Raw genomic sequence first — 22,429 nt, 5'->3', positions numbered from 1 at the left:
GATATCCCCTGCAGATCGTCCGAACGCCTGTATTTATTTAAAATTCATCATATGGTATAATTTTCAGTTTAATTAATGGTAATCTCTACAACTTACAAGATTGTATAACACTTACAATGAACCTTTGGCAGAACAGTAGGACGCTAAACACCATTTTAGTTACAATTTACAGGTAAATCAACTCGAATTAGCATAAATCATGCTTCAACGATGACAGCTGCTATCAAACCAGCTGATAAACGCCGTTTGTTCTAAATATAGTAACAAAGCACGTGTCTTTTGTGTATGTGCACTACGTCATGAGTAGATATTTTCTGTGAAGGACTCGGTCGGAATCACACTCCTTTTGATGGTCACGTTTAGTTTTATTCTGCTGTTCTTTAACCTTGGTTGTAATTCAACCAATTAAAAACACATTTTAAACAGTGGGTTTTGCAGGATGGCGGCCCTTACTAAAACAGAAACAATAGCAATGCGAAAAAGACACATAGGGTAAGTAAAGTATTAACCAGCTATGTTGTATGGTAAATATGGATACTGCATAGTGTATGTCAAGTTCCGGCTACATTATACGCCAATTGCATGAAAGGCTGCATTGCATGAACAGTTAGTTATAAGTCAGTCATTATAGTTCATAGTACAGCCCAATACAACAGGTTTACATATTCTCACTATTGCTCAACACTGCCATCACTAATGGAATTATTTATTTTGGAATCCAATATCTTATCTACTAGTACTAGTACTAGAATAGGAATATCTTATCGTTTTATTCGACATGTAGTTGAAATACTCATATAGGAACTAAGTGGATCATAAACTAGATACATATGTCCAGCATTAAATCTACAGTACATAGGATTAGGAAATATTAGGGTGACCCACCATAAATAGATATCTCCATATATCTCGACAATTTCGCCACAATATTTATATATATGCCAAGCCTCAAATCAGTTTCACACAATTATAGTCACTAAATAAACGATCATGTTGTACTTAATAAGCTATGACCATTAATCATCTATAAATAATAGACTGAAAACTGGTTCCATGTGTCGTCCATAACATCCAGACACTTTTGAGTAAAATATAGGTTACGTGCCCTTGTTTTGAAATTAGTCTCGCTTAACCAGTCTATCGACCATTCTAGGGCTGATTGACAGGTCGGGATAATCAAGACTACTTTTTTACGAAACATAACAGAAAGCTAGAACAAGAAATTGAATTTAGAAATGAGCACGTTAGCTAGCTCAACAATTGTTTTAAGAAGCTTGTAAAAGTAAAATGAAACTACTGCTAGTATCATGTTCCTGTCTAACCCGAGTGTTTCTGAGATATTATTTGTACTAAACCAAAAGATGCCGCTCTTAACGGTACAGTTAATGATAAAGCGATTTAAAAAATGAAACGAACGTAATTTCTAAATCTGCTGTAATAACCAAGAAGCTTAATTTCACTGCTATTCAAAATCGTCAACAATAATTTTTTTACGGCTGTAATAGTTGATAGATTTGTAGAGAATTGCACGTGCCATGGCTATTTATAGTATCATACTGTCAGAAAGTTGGCCTCGACACGGCGAATGTGCACGCTTCAGTGGTAGTCTCGAACTATCAGCGGTGGACTGTATTTCTGTAGGTGCGTGGGCCACCCTAGAAATATATTATATAGGTGGATCATGATATAGATATAGTTATATATATATATATTATATATATACCTAGGTAATTTTCTGTGTAATTTTTTATAGTCCCACAGAAATTGTATTGCACCCCATATTCCTGAAGCAATGGCCCGAGAAATCACTATCTGGCCATTGCTGGATTGGCTTCTGATACTTCATGTTCCTGAATCAACGACTGTGAGTTTGACAACATCTTGACATTGCTAGATTACTTCATAATTCCCGAACTTATAGCTACGTTATTTAGGCTACAGACACGTGAACAGTGGCGTCCAATCAGAGCTTGTGACAAAGCGAACTCCACAGAAACCTTGACATTGAACGAACCTTGAACTTTGCAACTCATTTATCACAGGTAGACATTTTAGCTTATAAGTATGAGACTTGGTATTCACAGGATCGAGGAATCAGATAGGCTCACAAGCTCAGTTTATACCCAATTGAAATTAGTGCCGAAATATGCAGATTATTAGTATTACGTGAAGGCCTTGATAAGATTACATGTTAAAGCAAGATCAAGCCTTCAATTGAAGATGCTGATACTTGAGCTTTTGAGGGAGTGTGTCTATTCTTCCCGTTCAATCAAATCTATCCCAAGTACAGCAACATGACAGCCCTTCGTTTAATCTGGGGTCTTCCCTAAAACTGTAGACAGTGATTTAAGGTATTAAAAACGGTGAAAGTATTGTTCGTCTCCAAACAGTATTGTTTACATTGTATCCGTGTTGATAGCCTCGTTTGTCACGCAATTAGTTTTTTCTGCAATATTCTTCTATGTACTGATTAATTGATGTAACTTTATGTAATTTACATTGTAAACATGTTTGGTCCAATTTGGAGCAGAAATTTGCTTCCTTTACAGCAGTGTTAAGTGGGATTAGCTCTAATCAAACGAAACACTGCTAGGAGTATGATTGCACCCATGCTTTACAATAAATAAATTTTGTGGTTATAAATTATCGAAGGCAATATATTTACCATGTGGGATATCATTATTCCCTAGAAAATTTGTTGACTACACTTTAGTAAATTCTCATACTTTGTCATAGGCATATGTATTCGACTTTTTAGCTGTCTAGTCGTTCAAATGGGACAAAAAACCGAGGTCCTGTGTACACATTGGCGTGCACGTAAAAGATCCCTTGGCAGTTGGAATTCAATATAAGAGAAGGCAGTAGCGTCGCTGCCCGGGCAAAATTTTCCTCATAGCACACTGTATGGCGCATGCCCATCTTCATTAGCCCAGTTTAGGAGCAGAACAGTAGGACGTTAAACTCCATTTCATTTCATTCATTTTTTGATTGTGGGCTGGGGATGGGTGGGGTGGGGGGCATAGGTTTGGGTGTCTGAATATCACCAGACTCCAATTTGACCGAATATAATGAAAAGTGACTTTCACAGGGTTTTTTTTCAAATGATATTGATAATCCTAATGAGATTAATCAAAATAATTCCGTTCTTGAAAAATTATTCTTGTTCAGATTTGACCTTTACTGTTCAAAAAATGTTCAGTGGAATAGATAGATTAGCAATCCTTGCCAAAATCTCTATGTCTGTCTTGCAAGAATTTTCTTTTATCTGAACATTTGGTTGGTGGAGGATAGTCTGTACTATAAATATATATATATATTTAGATGCATTATAACAAAAACAGAATAAGCAGGCTAATGTATGTAAGGATTAAGAAAGAAGTAAATAATTAATTTTATTAGTCATAGAGTGTTTGTTAAGACCCATTTGCACACTAGTATACATTGTATAAATTATCAGGTCAGATTCAAGCCTTGAATTCAGTTACCCATGTGGAACAAATACTGATAGATTATTCTATAGTAGCCTAAATTGGATTATGTCTTGGCGTATTTGGGTATGGTGGCCATTGGGCCACAGCACTCCTCTGTTCAGCTGTCAAAAATATTATGCCCAATAACTGACAATCAAAATAATACCATTTTGGGTGTATGATCTTTAAAAGTCTTTTAGCAAGCTGAACCTCGTCTCTAAAATATTCTACAAATGTTGTGTACACCCCTCCCCCATCCCCCCTTCCAGTAGTTTCCCATACTGAATATAAACTCATCTTCACTCTGATACTTAGTATCATGAGGTTGTTTTGTTTGAATTTTTTCATATATCAGATGTCAAACTGATGATATCTTTATTCTAATTTGATGTTCAGACAATAGACCATAATGTTGATAGTAGCTCGAACAATAGACCATTTCACGGCTGTCAGATAAGAAGAGTAGATTGAGAACTCTTAATAACTTGTTTGCTTGTCACATGACCCTATTTTTGAGACATTGGATTTTATTTACGATTTTTCATTTATCACTAATCAAAAGAGTTCATATAGAACTGAAACTTGATAAAGGAGAAAAGGAAGCTATTTGTGATGACTCGTTCATCACATTGATGTAAAAGGAACTGATCAAGCAGATTTGCCTGCCAATTCAGCTTTAGATCTTCCCATATCCCAGTTTTTATCACCATACCCAGATTTTAAAAACTGTATAAATCATTTCATTTATGGCCGATAGCATCGGTCGTGGGATCATGCAGACTGGCCGAACTCCTATAGGTCATACTCTCGCATAGGTCATACTTTTTTAACTCATCGTAAAGCGTGAGCCTCATCCAGAATGTGAACACAGTAAAGCACATTTTGATTGAGTGCAAGCATCTCATAGATGTAAGATCCAAATACTTCTGTAACCAGTCATTTCAGAATTTATTGCCCAATGGCCGGTACTATTTCAGTAACGTACCTCTACCAGTTCCCAGGATCGTAGGGACTTGAAATTTTCAGGGGGTATTTATGACCAGGTAGTATTTAATACAGCCATTCACCCAATACAGGGCGAGACTTACATCACAACTTGGCTCCCAAGATGGATTATCTATAGTAAGTTATCAATGGTCAGCTATGATAGAGATTAGAGACAATAGTAGTAATGAGATAATCCATCTATAAACATTAGTCAACTTAGTAAATGAATGAATGGATGTCACTTAAATACTACCCATTAACAACTATAAAATATTCTTAAGTTTAAATATATATAATTACTATGTATTGTTTATTGTTACCAAGTAACCTCTAGTATATTAGAGGAAAGATTGTAGATCATAAGTAGACCCCCACAGGCAGGCAAGGGACAGACTGAAGGGCAGGTCTCTGATAAGTTATTTCTTAGATTGCAGGTCTTTCTTTGGGCCTGAAATGTTATATAAACTATTAATTAGACATTTATTAACATGAAAAGACCTTTATCAACTTCACTGGATTTGAATCCGATTTGCTGCTCAGTGCTCATTGATGATTTAATCCAAAATTGGATAATCGAGACTTTTTTTTATTGTACCGACTTTAGAAATGATGATCGAGGCTAGGCCAAAACTCGAAGCTAATATTTAGGTTCAAAGTGGAGCAATTTGAGTGAAATTTTCAAGATAATCCCTTTACATTATTAAGTTTTCAACTATTATAGTGCGAACTGCCAGCTCATCTAATCTTCCAGATTGCCCCGTTAAATATTGATCATATACATAAAATATTGGTTATTTAATTTTAACTATGTTTACTACTGTGATATTTGTTTTTATTTTTGTATATTAATATATTATTGTGATTTCATTTAATATAGCCCAGGTTATTTTTCTTCTCTCGATCTCACCATTTGCTCTCCAGACCTGTTTAAGGATTTTACATGATGAGTGGTAGTGGTAGTGATCACTTCCCTATGTTGATGGATAATAATGGACCCTCTCTGGTTGAAAGACCTCAGAGGCTGAAGTTGCATAAGGCTGATAAGGCTCTTTTTGAATTTTTGTGTCTCTTCTCTTTTGATGCAAGGGAGTAAGAAGATGATCTCATTCACGTATATTCTTCAAGATGTAGATGAATGGGCAATTCCAAAGACCACGACTTAACCAGAATATTTCAATAAAACATGGTATAATCATGACTACGCTTTTAAAGAGGGTGATCGTATCCTCAGATGACTTTACACCAATCCCTTTATGGAGAATATTGCGGCATACCAATTGGTCAGGGCATAGGCCCGTAGAACCATATGGCAAGGTTATGTCTCAAGGATCAGTTCCTGTATGACATCCAAATCGGTATGCGATATGATTCATAGGATTAAAGGTAAAAGTAGTGGATTATTAGTTAAGCATCTAGATAATACCACCTTTACAACATTTCCTGATATTGCTAATTCTCTTGCCAGGACATTTTCTCCTCAAAAGCCTTTCAGGGCATTAAACATCAACAGGAGAAAAGGTGACTTAATTTCTAGTCCCAAAATGATGAATCTTCTTGTTACTTGTACGAATTGTTGGTGGGTGTAGGTTTCATTGCCTGACAAACTCTCTCCCTCTCTCTCTCTCTCTCTCTGTAGCATACAAATAAATAATTTTCAGTACAAATATCAAGACCTAACCTTGAGAATACTAACAAAAAACAGTTCTAGGGCACACATTAGCAAAACATGGCCTAATGTGATTAATTCTAAAGGAAATATGTAGGTCTATTAGTGTCAGGTCAAGAACCAACTCAAGAAACAGGATACAAGTTAATTGTACATGTCATGTGTAAGAGAAGCATTTTATTAATGTAAATAAATCCATTGAGTCTGAATACATTTGCTACAGACCAGTTTTCTATTTAATGTAATTGTCGCATGAAATTACTGCAGTTGGCCTTATGGTAGATTTCATTGTCAAGAACTTTGCCCTGTACCATGTTTACAATCTTTCATAATAAATATGACCAAATGAGAAAAATAGAACATGTCAAGAGCCCAGGTCTGTAGCATGTTCACAAGAAATTGTAATGGATGGCAGATCAACAGGCATATAACCAGTGAAAACAGCAGTTCAGTGATGTATACCAAGTTTGATAAAGATCAAATAAAAAAATTGCATTGATGGGCTAAGTCAAGGGCAACAAATATATAAAATTTACAAATCTTGAATTTTGTTTAGTGTGAAATAGCAGTCAGCCACCACCAGATTTTTAAATTCTTTCTACACACCTCAAGTTATCTTGCTTTACAGGAGTTGTTCATTATATTTTGACTGTTGCTATGCATTGTTGAATTTGTTAGGTATGTTCATAACCCAAAGATCTTGGTTCCTTTCGATATTCATGCATATCGGATCGTAACTTCCTGAATTATGGCCCTGATTGTACGAAAAATCCTGTTTATACGCCCACATTGAAATGTCGTATATTGTCATCACATTGTTAAAAATAAAAATTATTGTGTTGTGACTGATTATCGAGCTTACAGGATTATCAAAATTACTGTTTGTACTAATTACTTACAGTAGATCGTGAACTGAATGACTGTTAAAGCGAGTTATTGACTAATCTTTGACTACTTTAATCTCATCGACCAACATCAAGGGGTTTAAAATGTCCGACAAAGCAGTTAAACCAAGAATTAAGATATACCGGTAAAGGAAATCACATATATTAAGAAAGTTATTCAAGGCAGATTAAGTAGTTAATCAATTAAAGTAGGTGTTTAACACCATAAATGGGTTGATCACATAATTACCTAATCAATACTGACTATTATCAACGATAATTAAGATACAGTAAGTACAGTCAATTATATTTTGGAATTTTGAATATTATTCACCATATCTTGATGTCCGATTGGGCATATTCCTGGGCGAAATAGCATCCCTGGTTTGTTGTTTATTGCTTGCAGTGTTTGTGTATCTTGTCCGCAGGTTTGTCTTATAGGGTTGTTTCTGTTTGGTGCGGTCCTCCTGCACTTTCTATTGGAATACCAATATGATTATGTTATGATACTAAAAATAATCATTTTTGTTTTCCCTGCATCCAGCTTCAAATTCACATATTTTATCCATATATAGACATCTTCATCTTGTCAGTTGTCAAATATGTAATGATTATATTGTTAGGGAAACAGTTTTATATAAGCATTTTTGCATGTTACTGCATCCTATTCACTTACGATATATTCTCAAATGATAAATACTAAACTTCTCTTGAATAAAATACTGTTTATAAAGAACCAATTAATCATAATGTTGTATTACTTTTGTTCTAAGTTACGTGATGGGTTTAGATTTCTAAATGGTGTCTGTCCTTCATAACCATGCATAAATTGTGTGAACAACTGGGATAGTTTTGCTAATTTTGTTTTAATAAATGACAATGCATGTAGGTGATGAATGTGTATTTTGCTTCCACCAGAACAACATGATGGACTGGAAAAGTGAAGAACTATCAAATGTACGAAGAACCACAAATGTACGAAGAACCACAAATGCAAATGTAAAAACACCTGCAAACACCTAAAACAAATTACAAATGTAAACATGTCAATGTTTAAATCTGTTCTCAACCATTAACAGCAAATGTAAAATATGTTAACATTTGTAAAGAACTCATTTATGTTAACAGAACCATGTATATGTTAAATCACATATTTGAACTTTTATGTGTCAACAAGGAAATATCAAAAATGTAACATATGAAATAAATAAAAATATGTGGGATTTACAAACAAATTGAGAACCAAATAATATCTAAGACATCTTTTTCTTCCAATTTGTTCTACACATTTAGATTTACTGTTTCAACAAACTGAAATTATTTTTGACATGGAATTTTCTATATTTATCAGTATTGAACTAAACTTGTTTATTTTTATCTTTAAATACCTATGTATAATGGGAGAGGTAAGATAGACTATTTATCTATCATACTAATCACTGACAACAGTTTTTTTGTCAATAGCACCCAAAGTATTGCAAAAATGGACTGACATGGAAAGATATGCTATAGATATGCATATTCTACACAACATATCCAAAATGTAAATAACTTTAAAATAAATTGACAAGATTGTCGATAAGTGAAGTTGACAACAGTGCTCATGTTACCATCTTTTAATCCGAGTGGTTTCTATGAAATTTCTAGTATTAACTGTTAATATTATGTACACATGTTTAATACTGAGCAAATCAGCCATTTCTAGCCACGGTATACCTCTAAATGGGCAACATGCTGACTCGCTAGCCTGGCGGTCTTGTGTTCGATCCATGCGTTGGTTGGGACATTTCATCAGGATTTTCCGACCTGGTTTCCACTTGTCAGTGGTGCAGGACGGAGAGCCTGACAAGGTCCCGTGTATACATTGGCATGCGCATAAAAGATCCCTTGGTGGTTGGAATAAGAGTAAGCCATAGTGCCACTGCCCGGGTAAAATTTCCCTCATAGCACACTGTATTGCGTATGTCCGTCTTCGTTAGCCCAGTCGGAGCAAAACAGTAGGACGTTAAACCCCATTTCATTTCATTTCATTCCTTTTATTTAAAATTTTGTGGTGAAATTTTGTTATTAACCAAATATCTTTCTCAAGGACAATTTCAGTAATTTTTAGCAGATAATCATCACCCCTACAGATTCTCATATAGGAGGGATTTGTATGTTAATTGCATGCTCAGTCCCTTAGGCCAAACATACTACTATGGGATCAGCCATTTTAATCAAATAACACTGTATTTGTTATGGCATGTGCCTGAAGAATTAAATTACCTTGTTTTCAGAAATAATCCCTGATTTCTAAGCACTTCTAAGTCATTTTGATCGTTTCATCTAATATCATAAGCTACAAACCAACATAAATGAAATATTTAAATTATTGCAAATCATGGGTTCGTGATCTATAGATTATAATAATCAGCATTCTATATGAAATGTAATCAGCATGGTTAATAAACTTCTTGATAAGTCTACATTGATCATTTAAAATGACAGCAATGGATAATCTTTCAAGTTTGTAAACATGGGGTTTTGCTAAAACGCGGAACAGAATGAGAAACGGAGCGGGCGGTCGAATGTTTAACAGATGGCTGAATGCTCAGAAATTTTTTATAAAGATATTTTGCAATATGCCTATGGTCATGTTATATACTACAAATAGTATTTTATATAAGTATTTATTAACAAAATATGATTGAAAAGAGGACAGCATAATTTGAAGACTTTACAGAACTAGACATTCATCATTTTCTAAGTTAAATTTGTATGCAACTGTTAACGGCCAGGGGCGGATCAACATTATATGGGGGGGGGGGTATTGGACCTGCCATGGAGCGATGATGATCATGTATGTGAATTCGGAATTTCATCCGAAAATTTCATCGTATTCACCCAACACTCGCCCACTAATTTACTAATTATTAAGTCACCTGCACCCTCTTCGTAATCAACTTCGATGAATCAACTAGCACTCCCGGCACCAAAAATGGGACATTTTTCAATGAAAATATTCCTACTTATTCCATATTCCTTATAACTGGTTAATCAAATGGTCAAAATTTTCTCAACTAGTCCCATTTTTTAACCAGTTAAATTCTCTTGACTCTGACGATAATACGTTAATTAATAATATGACGATATGATAATTTCACAGGTTGATGGTTGTAAATTACTTGCAGGTCGGGGTTTTGGCCTAAATTAAGTGATTTATGAGATATATTATTTGACAGAGATTATAATCAGATATGCCACCAAATCGCATATTTGGAGTTCATTTTTCTAAATAACCAATCCGCCCCTGTTAACGGCTAACAGGTTATTTAGTATCTGGCAACCAACCTGGGAGTTCAACAGATGGCAAAATGCTTTAAAAGTTTGTCATAAAATTTTCACTCCTTATCAAAAATACATCAACAAGGAAATTGATGAATTCTAAATGAATGCACTGATATCCTGGGTTTCTAAAAATGGAGCTTATGTGTTGTAGGATTTTGTACTCCAGGTCAGATTCCCAACATTTTTGTATATGGTGTCATAACATTGTTTTGACTGACAATTTGATATTAAACAAAATACCCAGTCTATGGTGTTCTGTTTCAGCCACTTCATTGTTATAAGGTATGGAAGTAAAGAGGGATTTTCACATCGACCTATATTGTCATCACCCCTGTCTGTCCACAATTTGTTTCTGGACACTCTGCAGGTCACAGTTTTTATCGTTTATTGACAAAATTTGAAATATAGGATTATATCCCATAGATCTGGGTTCCTTTCAAGATTTTTGTGTGTATCAGACCCTAACATTCAGAATTATGGTCCATTATCGATTGTTTAGCCTGTTCTCTGTCCATCTCTTGCAAGTTAAGATTGTATCTTGCTTGACAACCACTTGTATAAATTATAATTTCAAATAACTAATTCCTACTTGTGCGATACATGACATTCATATAGCATAGATATTACGCTTTGTACAAGGTGTCTATAAACTTTAAATAATGTCCTTATTGCTGTACATTATTCTATATGCCTGTTACAGGTACATTTGTAAACAACCATATACAGATTATTTTACCTTGATAAGATAGCCGCTGTAACATGCATAATCAAATAGAAAAATAAACGTTACTGACGTCATGTTTAAAAAAAAAGGTGGGCTTTAGGCCTGCTTTCCATGCACGCATTTCCACCAATGAAAATGCAAATGCAATAGGACTGTTTCAGTGTAAGCATTCATACATGCAAGAAAACGTGCACGTTTCTTGATGAGCGACTTTTCCATTGGCATTTTTTCTTGCATGCAAAATTCAAAATTTAAATAAGGGTCTCCCATTTAACCCTGGTGTAGAAAAGATGGACATTAAAACCTTATTTCTTATTTCCTTTAACCCAATGAAAATTCTTTGGGAAAGATTAGACAAGAATGGTTAATGCGTGCACGTTGCATTATTAAGTCTGTCATTGAGTCAAGTGGCGTGGTTTCGATTACCTGCTTGTATGTGACAAGAAGTAGGGTCGTCTGTCCACCTTCATGGGTTTTCTCTGGGTCCTCCGATTTCCTCCCACTGCTAAAAGACCCATACGCACAAGCAAATTATTGAAATAAAATTGAACCATATGTTAGTCCTGAAATGACCTAGTTTGTGATGAGTGGACATTAAACCCCATCTCTCTCTCTCTCTCTCTCTCTCTCTCTCTCTTCTCTGGACCTAAAACACTATTTACAAATTTAAAGTCAATGGGATGATCATTCTGATCTGTAGACTGTGAACAAGAATATTCAGAGAGGTGAAGGGATAACTCTGGCAGTAATTTCGACAATCGACTTCTTCTTCTCATGACCTTAAAGTTAAACACTTTAAGCACTTTGCATTGCCATGCACAGTTCAGCAACCAAATCAAATATGTCATACGATACAGTTGTATGAGTCGCTGTGATGGTCTGGTGATACTCATATGTTTTTAACCACACTTCGATGTCAACATGAAAACAATTAACATGGCCCTATTCAGCTTCTGTACTTTCATATGTTTCAAATTACTTTTAAAATTCTACAAGTTTATTCGATGTGGTTAAAATAGAGTAAAACTAAATGCCGACTGATAGACTAAAAAACCTCATCCCACTGTATATTTAATGTTTTCAACAGGTATGTGGGGTTCTTGAAACATAACACAATATTATCGTTTTATGTTGACAAATTATATAAGCAAAGTATAAAATTTAGACTTTTTCTAAATAGTTCCTTCTGTCCTTATCTGCCTGAATGCCATAATTCTTGTAGTTAAAGATACACTCCCACAAAAGATTTTATAGGGTGATTAGATTTTCAATAGAAGTATGGCACATTTGGTATATATAGAAAATACTGGATTCCCTGAAAAGGACCCATGGGGCGTGCGCACAACAAAAATGTAATGTTATCACTAATTGGCAACCTGTGCTAGTGCTTATGAGAACAGGGAGAAACTTAAATGTACAGCAGACTCTGCGATTAAATGCCATTGTATAATCCAAGAATTTGCTTAAAGGCTCAATACCACTCTTGTTGTAACTGAATAATATGTCCCAATCTTTATTCTGGTCAACAAATTGTACTATTTTAGAATATTTCAATTAATTGATGATACAAATTTCATCTTAACACACCTTATTTAAAAATTTTGAAAAATTCAACATAATGGTTTGAAACGTCTAACGTAAACCTTTTCAAATGAAACTTCGATTTAAAAATATTTTCGAACCCTCTGGATGTAATAGATGTAATAGGATGTAATAGATAATTTACACAACAGGTAGGACACTAGTACCGGTACTTAGATAGAGATATTATTTATTTTCTGGAGCTTTCAAGCCAGCAAGAGTGTTATTGTCCCTTTAAGGGGCCCATACACGTTCAATAAAACTATCAATATTATTGACCTAATATATTGACTCAATAATATTGACGGGAATCGCCCACACACGATTCAATATTTCCATCAATAATTTCATCATTTTTGGTCATTTTTCAAAATGGATGCAGCGGTCACTGTTGCGCTGCTCATGGCAGAACCGCGAAAAAAAACCGATGGAATGAAAATATTGACGCAATTATTGACAGATTCTCCACACACGATCAATATTGTCATTCAATAAATTGACCGTCCGTCAATATATTGATGAACCGTCAATAAAAGTCAAAATGGTTTTGATCCGTCAATATATTGACGCAATAATGGTTATTGACAATATTTTACATCAATATAGCCAACACACGTTCAATATTATCGAGTCAATATATTGAGTCAATATATTGAGTCAATAATATTGACGGAATTATTGAAAATTTCCAGTACGTGTAGCAAATGGTTACTATATCCACTTTCTGGCAAGTTCACACCAATCTGATTGAAATTAATTCAGCTATCTTCACTCAAAGTCGCAAAAATAGACATCTCGTAAAAATGACCTTGCCAATAAGTGCACATAAAATGGACGAGGAAATTCCCAGTACGTGTAGCCAATGGTTACTATATCCACTTTACAGCAAGTTCACACCAATCTGATCGAAATTAATTCAGCTATCTTCACTCAAAGTCACAAAAAATAGACATCTTGTAAAAACGACTTTGCCAATTATCGAAAACACCCTTAATCCTGAATTAATTTTAATCAGATTGGTGTGAACTTGCCGTAAAGTGGATATAGTAACCATTGGCTATACATACATGAAATTTTGATTTTTCATCTTATGTGGTCTTTAAATATTTATGGTAAATAGACTCTTCCTCAGTCAAGTCACATGACAAACAAGGCTGCTTAAAATGGATTTTTTTGCAAATTTGGGTAGTTTCTTGCAAAAAAAATGTTTTGAGAGAGATTTGAAGCAATCTTTTGATAGATAAATTAGTTTAAATATGTTTTTAGTCCAAATATATTATCAAATCACAGAGTTTGAATGCGGGAAGGCATTTTCAACTAATCTGAGATAATTAGTGTCTATATTATAACCCCTTTATGTTATTAGGAAGAAATTTTATTATCGCAATGGCAAAATAAAAAATCAAAGTCACCTACAATATGCCTCATTCAATGGTGCTAGAGAGCATAGAGTAAACGATATCAAAGACTGATTTTAAAATGTTCATTTTGTTTTAAATATTGTGTATCAGTAGCCCATATTTTCAATATTGATTGAAATGGACCAATATTTAGTTCTAATCCGTGTTTTTAATGTCAAAGATTATGGATAATAAGGAGTTTAGAGATTTGGCTACTTTATAAGACATATAAAATGACACTTTCACTTCATTGTTTGCTAAATTTGAATCTGCAAAATATGTTTTTGCTTTGACAGTAGTCCATACAAATCTCTTGCAAATACATCGCTTAACATTTTTGACATGATAGTATTTATTACAGAATCTGAATCAAGGTCTTATGACATAGATATTCTTGGACAGGAGCGGGAGAGAGGTTAAGACGCAGATATTGATTCTAAACCTAGACTAACTGATAGTTGCATTCTCTATTCTTCTTCAAATTATCTAAAATTGGAAGATTTATTGTAAAAATTATAGTTGAATATGTGGAGACCGGACCTGTAAGTTATATTTTATTATTTCTGTTGAGGAGAATTTAAGTGTTTATCTTTTAGAACCCCTACGTCTGCCCTGTTTGGTGTATATAGATAGATTTGTCTCCCCACTACGTTTCATTCAATTGATAGAAGATTGATTATTTATTTATTTTAGGCTATGCTTTCATCGATTAAAATACAATTTAAATGAAAAATATACTAGTGTCAGTCCCTTGGGATAGAATTAATTGATAGCATGTCAGTTGTTAAATCAATTACATTCAGAGATTTAGGTATTTGGGCGTGGGAGTGGGGGGAGTTTCTTTGAAATATTTTTATACTTTTCATTACAAGTTTTTAAAAATTTTTACTCTTAAAAAATGGTTTACAGGTTAGTTTTTTTTTTATTTAGCTAAATCAGTCCAAGACCGACTCTTGCTCTAGAATCAAATATCAGCCCCCTAAAATAAAATCACTGCTTCCATTATCACTATTATCAACATTATAATAAAAAAATAAAACATCTTTAAGGTAGAAAGGTGTCTTTGATGTCTAATTGGAGGTGTGTTAGTATTTCATTTTGGACTTGCGTGTAGATTAAGTAAGGGTCACAGTGACCCGACCTTGATCAGGATTTCCAATGTATTTAGCTGTTAAATAAATATAGCTATTATTAGATTTTTATAGACATCTAAAAATCCTCACTTAACAGCAGACTTTACATAGAAAAGATGAAATGAAATGAAATTGGGTTTAACGTCCTACTGTTCTGCTCTTATACTGGGCTAATGAAGACGGGCATACGCCATACAGTGTGCTATGAGGGAAATTTTGCCCGGGCAGCGGTACTATTGCCTACTCTTATATCGAATTCCAATGTATACACAGGACCTCGGTTTTTCGTATCATCCGAAGGGCTAGACAGCTGTCCTTTTCAGGCCCTCCGTTCTGCACCACTGACAAGGGGAAACCACGTCGGAAAATCCAGATGAACTTTCTCGGCCAATGCAGGGATCGCACATAGAAAAGATAAGTGGTTTATTGATGATAATGTTTCGGGTTAAAAGACCGTTTATCAAATGATTGCTATAAATAGTCATCCTCTGTTGTATCCTATTATAACATTTATATAATATTCTTTTCACTTTCCATATCCCTATTTTTAAATATTAATTAGCAGCTACTAAAAGAATGACAATGAAAAGAAAGGCAAACTTCCAAAGTGTGGGTGGGGAGCGGGGTCATAACCCTAACCATGGACCTTATAATACATGTATATAAGGTCCATGCCCTAGCCCAAATAGTGTTAAAATGGGGGTTATTAAAATACTGTATAATGTTCCTCTAATAAGATCTTGTCATATAATTAATATTTTTTTCATAAACTATTTTCATTTTCTTATCTTAATCCTCAATTAAATATGTTCCTGGTAAACAGTGCCCACATTCAGACCACTAACCCATATAGTGGTTCAAATATGTGAACAAATTGTTGGATATGTTTTGAAAGTGTGAAATTTGGCCCAAATATAGATTTTGACATGCTGATGATTTTGTTTATAATAAATTTAAAATTTAATATGAAGTCATACGCAGGTCAAACATGGGGTTGGGGGAGGGGAGGGGGCCTAACACATGCACTTTAGATTATAATCTCTGTCATTGTGTCAACTGACGCGGTTTCAACCCCAATACATGACGAGGGTCACCTGTCCAACCTCGTAGTTTTCCCCTGGTCCTGCTTAAAAAAAAAAAACATGCACAAAATTGAAATTTTTTTTTACTATGTTAGTCCCAAAATGATCTTGTTTGTGTCGAGTGGAAATGAAACCTCATTTCTCTTTCTCTCTGATCACACATAATATTAGGGCTACAGAGATAAATTGTGCACACACATCACCATGGCGTCATAACAATATTGAAATATAAAATAAGCAAATGTTTGTGGTATGTCAAGGAAGTAATAACTTTGGGATGTGCTTGGAATGTGGTGCAACTATATTACCATATACTGATGAGCTGATAAAATATAAATTCACATTACATCAGTTGCAGAAAAGTAGGACTTAAACCTCATTTCATTTCAATAAAACGACATTACTTCAATTGAATAAAATAAATATATAACTACAGACATTCATATAGGGATGGATGTTCCGATGTGGTCATAGCAACCATAAACCATAACGGCCACTTACATTTAAATACTGGGTGGTGAAAATTCAGATTTGAATTGTCTGGACGCTGACGTGCATGCTACCAACATATTAATTATTCTTACGAAACGAAATTTGCCAAATAAAGGGAAAACAAGTCACTGCATAATAACACTAAAGGTTTATACAACAAAAAGGTTTTTGTCCCCCGCCTTTTGAAGAAAGAAGGGGATTAATAAAATGGGTCTGTCTGTCCGTCCGTCCGTCACTCTTTTTGGGACACAATAACTCTCATTCTAATTGAGCTAGAATGTTCAAACTTGGTGTAGGTGTTTATTAGGCCAATACCTTGATGGAGTTTGAAAATGAGCATTTTCTGCTTAGGTTAAGCTTGTTCTGATAATAGTCGTTCATCATAAATCTGAACAACGTGTGTTCTAGAAATTTTTTACACATACAACTAAGATAAACAGAAAAATCTGGTACTGGTGCCTATTCTATTTTAAGTTTTTCCAGGCGTGTTCTCGACTGAGAACAGGGAAGCATCAGCAGTTACAATAATAATGGAATCATATTGTCTAATTCCCCACATCAACTAGAACGCCTGTTATATAACAGCTCTTCCAGATCCTAGTATTGTGAAGACAAGTCAAACGAAATTTTGAACTATAAAAAACGAAATGAAATAGGATACGTGTTTTAATCAGATTTCATTAATAAATCTAGGCTAATATGTACAAAGATTAATTTTGGACCATTTCAAAACTTGACATTACTACGAGGCAGACAGCTTGATGAGCGATTTAGTAGATGTCTTGTCAGTAACAGAATGTGTAAAATTTCTGAATCTGTTCTAGATGTAGGACAGTATGTGGCTGGAGGGCTGTAATAAGTGAGTGTGTGGTCTAGTTTCCGATGAGTGATTGCGTTTAGTTGCCAATGATTGAGTGGGTCTAGTTCCCAATGACATAAAAAGTTTGTTATGAATTTGAATGTAAATTTGATATATCATTTAGCGCTATAGAAATCTTGCAAACTACAATATTGTGAAAGTTTAATTACTAATAGGAATATCATTCCAATTCCGTTCAGTATTTACAAGGCACCGCTTTCTTTTATTAGTAGCAGAGAGAGAGAGAGAAATTGGGTTTAACGTCCACTCGACACAAACTAGGTCATTTCGGGACTAACATATGGTTTAATTTTATTTACATAATTCGCTTGCGCGTAGGGGTCTTTAGCAGTGGGAGGAAACCGTTTAGTAGCAGAGAAACCTGATGGGCCTAGTTTAAATCCGATTGAATCCAAACTGGTTACTGATGATATTTTGATTTTGTTTTCTTAATCAAATGTTAAATAATCAATATGAGTAAATATTTAGAGTGGATTAAGCCGTGAGAAATTTGATATTTTAGTAAAAATGCAATTGATGCATCAAGCCTTTTAGCTGATTTTAATCTTATTTTGAGTATGTTGATTAAACAGGCATTATGCAAGAGTTAAATCTTTCTTTAGGCCTATTATATAAACTATTAATTAGACATTTATACATGACAAGACCACAATCAACTCTCGATGCCATCTGATGGGTCCGATTTTAAACAGATTTGAATCTGATCTGTGGTTCGACGATGGTGGATGATTAAAGTAGCTAAGTCTCTTACTAAATATCATCAAAAGTCTTCGACACTGAAAACACGGGTTATTTGTCAATTTAAATCAACATTGATGTTGTTATCCTACCGGGAAAAGATGGGCTTCTGATATCCAATAGTTAAGACAAAATAAACATTTTACCATTCGTGTACAATAATGCGTTTCAGCACCATTTGTAGCAAGGGACTCGAAGAACAAGGCTAAACATATTCCAGACGTCATGTCAAATGGTGACGCCATATTCTTATCTGGAGAGTATACACAATAAATACTATTGTTGTAGACTGGAATAGCCAGAAGCTAGAGATTGCCATTCGATTGAGACTTGTGGCATATTTCGCCAAACATAATTGATTTGAAACTTGGAGTAAAAACGGAAACAACTGAATGTAAATCAGTTTATATACATTCATATTGCATTATTATATGTGTTGCAATCCATTTATGTCATATTCTAAGTCCCAAATATTAGCAATTTAGCTCCTTTAACCGTAAATATGGATAATCAAGACTGTTTTTTATCGTAACAACGATAACAATGGTAACAATGACAATAGAGGCTATATTGTTTTTAAAATGAGAGTGAAGTAAATTGACTAAAATTTTCAGCATATTCCCTTTAGATTATCTATTTTTTAATTATCATAGCAAGAACTGTCAGCTCTGTATCTAATCTTCCATACTGCTGCTTTAACTACATACATGTGGCCAACTTCTAGTGGCAAAACTATGATGATAGTTTGAAAATGGAAAGTTCCCTATGATTTTCTGATTTCGTTCCATCTTGTTAGTGGTGTAGAACGATGGACCTAATCAAGCAACAGCATCAAGTTGTTAGGATGGGAAAAAAACTAGAGATCACATGCACACATTGGTGTGTGCGCACGTATAAAATCCTGTGACAGTTGGAATATGAAATAAATAGCACTGCTGTCTGGGCATATTTTATTCATAGAACACTGCATGGCATATGCTCGTCCTCATTAACCCGGATGGAGCTGAAAAGTAGCACATTAAACCCCATTTCTTTTCATTTGTATATTGAAGATGGTGAGTCTTAAAAACCTATAAACCTACGTTTGGCTATAAGCAATTTTCCGTCTTCATTAGCCAAGTCCGCGCAAAACCGTAGGACATTAAACCCCATTTCATTTCATATCTCATGTCAGCCGTTTTAAATGGCTCCATCCCGAAAGTATTATAATAGTAAGTGCAAGAGGACCACACTACATGTAAAACAAAAATCTACAAGATAAACCTGCGGACAAAACAGAAAATAGCAATCCACTAAATAAACAAATATCAAATCAAGTGAATGGATCCAGGGGCTAGCCGTAAGCTTCCACTGCACTGTACAGTCCCGGGCCTGTAGTGATATATTTGAGATTCTTTTTTTTTTGTATACAATGAATTATATAACTTTATTTTATTTTGCAGAGAATCGTGTACCTTATTTTTTAAATCTGATCCGTTGAAAATAGTACGAGCAAAAGGACAGTATATGTATGATGAACATGATAACCAATATTTAGATTGTATCAATAATGTTTGTCATGGTAAGTAGACTATTGAAATAATGTACTCTTTTTTGAACGACAGAAATACAGACCTGAAAAAAATGATTTTATTTGTACCTAACATTTTGATCTTTGTAAAGGACATTGTATTAAAGATGTCAATGAAAACACTGAAACATTGAAGAATTTTATGACAGACAAAATGACAGGGATTATGCCTAGTAAAACCAGAATTTCTGCCTGACATTGTCTATGACTGGTTGCTTATATCCAGGTTTCCAGGTATAGAAGTCAAACATAAATTTTTGTTCTTAGGTGCAAAACAGCTTCAGTGTAGGAATCAGCAGCATGTAGGGGGTAGAGGGTGGGGCAATATGGCCCTGTGCATCCATTTCAGGGGAACGTCCATTTCAGGGGGACATCCATCTCAGGAGGACATTTGAACAAGTCGTTGTACAAGTCACCCTGCAGTTTCCACAAGCTGGTGTGAATGTGTAACTTGAGATCCAAGTAGAGAACCTATAAAACATGAAGTAGTTCAAGTGACAGGAGAAAGTTCATCAGGATTTTCCTGTATGGTTTCCCCTTGTCAGTGGTGCAAGATGGAGGGCCTGACAAGGACATCTGTCTAAGCTGTCTAGTCGTTCGGTTGGTATGAAATACCAAGGCCCAGTGTATGCATTGGCATGCATGTAAAAGATCCCTTGGCAGTTGAAATTTGATATAAGAGTAGGCCATAGTGCTGCTGCCTGGGCAAAATTTCCCTCATAGCACACTGTATGGCATATGCCCGTTATCATTAGTCCAGTCAGAGCAGAACTACAAGACCCTATGCTTGAGTCTTAGGGTATATAATCGAGGAGTTGGCCCCGGGCATCACTAAACCTCTCCATGCCACTGTAGGAATTAAAATAAGATAACATCCTGGTATTCTTTATTGAGAATAAACTCTTGATTTTCTAGTTGGTCACTGCCATCCATACGTTGTTGAAGCTGGAGCGAAACAAATGCAAGTGCTGAATACCAATTCTAGATTCCTACATGATAATATGGTCAAGTTAGCCAGAAGATTAACTGAAACCTTACCAGATGACCTCAAAGTTGTTTATTTTACTAATTCTGGGTAAAAAAAATTTGTTCTAATGCCTGTGTAATATTCACTGTTTGAATTTACCATATGCCTATTACTTGTATATCAGGAGTAAAGACTAATGTTATTTTTACCTTTGACTAATGTTACATACAATGAGATACATACAATGAGATTTTGATCATTTGCGCAGTTAGTGGCATATAGAGGTTTGGTGATACTTGTGACCAACTCTTTCACTGTCTGCCTTCAAGACTCAAATATGCCAGCAATTTATGTTGAATCGAACAGCTTCTATGTCAGTCATGTGCTGTTTGTCAACGTCTTTCTAAATTTTTTGAAATTCTAAGCTTCTGTTTTTTTGTTATCAGTTTTGTTCATTTTTTTTATATAAATGCTTATTGTTGTCTGTACAATATTATTTTATTTTTTCTGTAGAAAAATGGTTTTTTTTGGTTTTTTTTTTAAATCTGTCCATTTTGTATTGTTCTGTAGCAGTCTTGTAATCTATAGTAAATCATATTTTGACAAAGATCTGTCTATATTGTGTCTTTATGACGATTATTAATATTTTATGTACAGACATCCCTATAGTTTGGTGGGTGGGTGGGTGGTCTAAAATGTGTGCACAATCTGCTATTTAAGCTAGTCTTGGGTTCCATACAAAAGAATCCCCACATTTTACAACCCCTGTATGAGTTATTGAAATAAAGAAATGTGTATATGATTATTATTATATTCATCCCAAAATGACCATGTTACGTTTACATTAAAGCCTATTTCTCTCTCATACACTTTCTCTCCCAGTTCAAGTATATTATTGGAATTAAAAATACAAAACACAAAAGATCTAAATCATTTGTAAAAAGATTTTAAATAATTATTTATTTTTTTTCAGATCTGAGGCAAATGATTTAGCTTTGAGATTAGCCAAGCATCACACCAAGCATTCTGATATGATTGTTTTAAAAGGGTAATTATTAATGGCAGTTTATATTACTATCTTACTTACATCACAGTATAATGTATTGTACATGCTAGTATATTACCTATAATATATACCACACAACACAGTAATTATATTACCTATATACACTACAATACACCACACTACACACTAGTATATTATTACAAATATACACCACAATCCACACTATTATATTACCTATATACATCACAATATACCACACTACACACTAGTATATTACCTATATACACCACTGTACACATCAATCCACAGTAGTATATTACCTATATACACATCAATCCATGGTAGTATATCATTACCAATATACACCACAATCCACATTAGTATATTACCTATATACAGCACAATTCACTCTATTCACTCGGCATCTAAACACTATTCCACCAAAAACAGACACCAAACCTACAGAGTGGGATAGTGGAGTAAGGGGAGGTCACGATAAGACGGGCCTGGCACCTAAACACA

At 34.5% G+C, this 22,429-nt stretch overlaps 1 protein-coding gene across 2 annotated transcripts in view; it reads left to right on the top strand.

Annotated features, from left to right (window-relative positions):
• Positions 1-298: 298 nt before the first annotated feature.
• Positions 299-22,429, top strand: part of LOC126810760 (ethanolamine-phosphate phospho-lyase) — a 30,330-nt gene continuing 8,199 nt past the window's right edge. The window contains exons 1-4 of one of the 2 annotated variants that reach the window (XM_050536009.2): positions 299-492; positions 19,807-19,925; positions 20,850-21,009; positions 21,875-21,949. In XM_050536009.2, the coding sequence (XP_050391966.1) occupies positions 440-492; positions 19,807-19,925; positions 20,850-21,009; positions 21,875-21,949 (407 nt within the window). In that variant the 5' untranslated portion in view covers positions 299-439. Of the gene's footprint in view, positions 493-14,454; positions 14,582-19,806; positions 19,926-20,849; positions 21,010-21,874; positions 21,950-22,429 lie in introns of those variants that run through there. The other variant, XM_050536010.2, reaches the window with a different exon arrangement.

Source organism: Patella vulgata, chromosome 2 (genome assembly GCF_932274485.2).
Source record: "Patella vulgata chromosome 2, xgPatVulg1.2, whole genome shotgun sequence".
Lineage (NCBI taxonomy): Eukaryota > Metazoa > Mollusca > Gastropoda > Patellidae > Patella > Patella vulgata.
The sequence above is the reverse complement of the archived record's forward strand: the minus strand, read 5'-3'. Positions and strand labels throughout refer to the sequence as shown.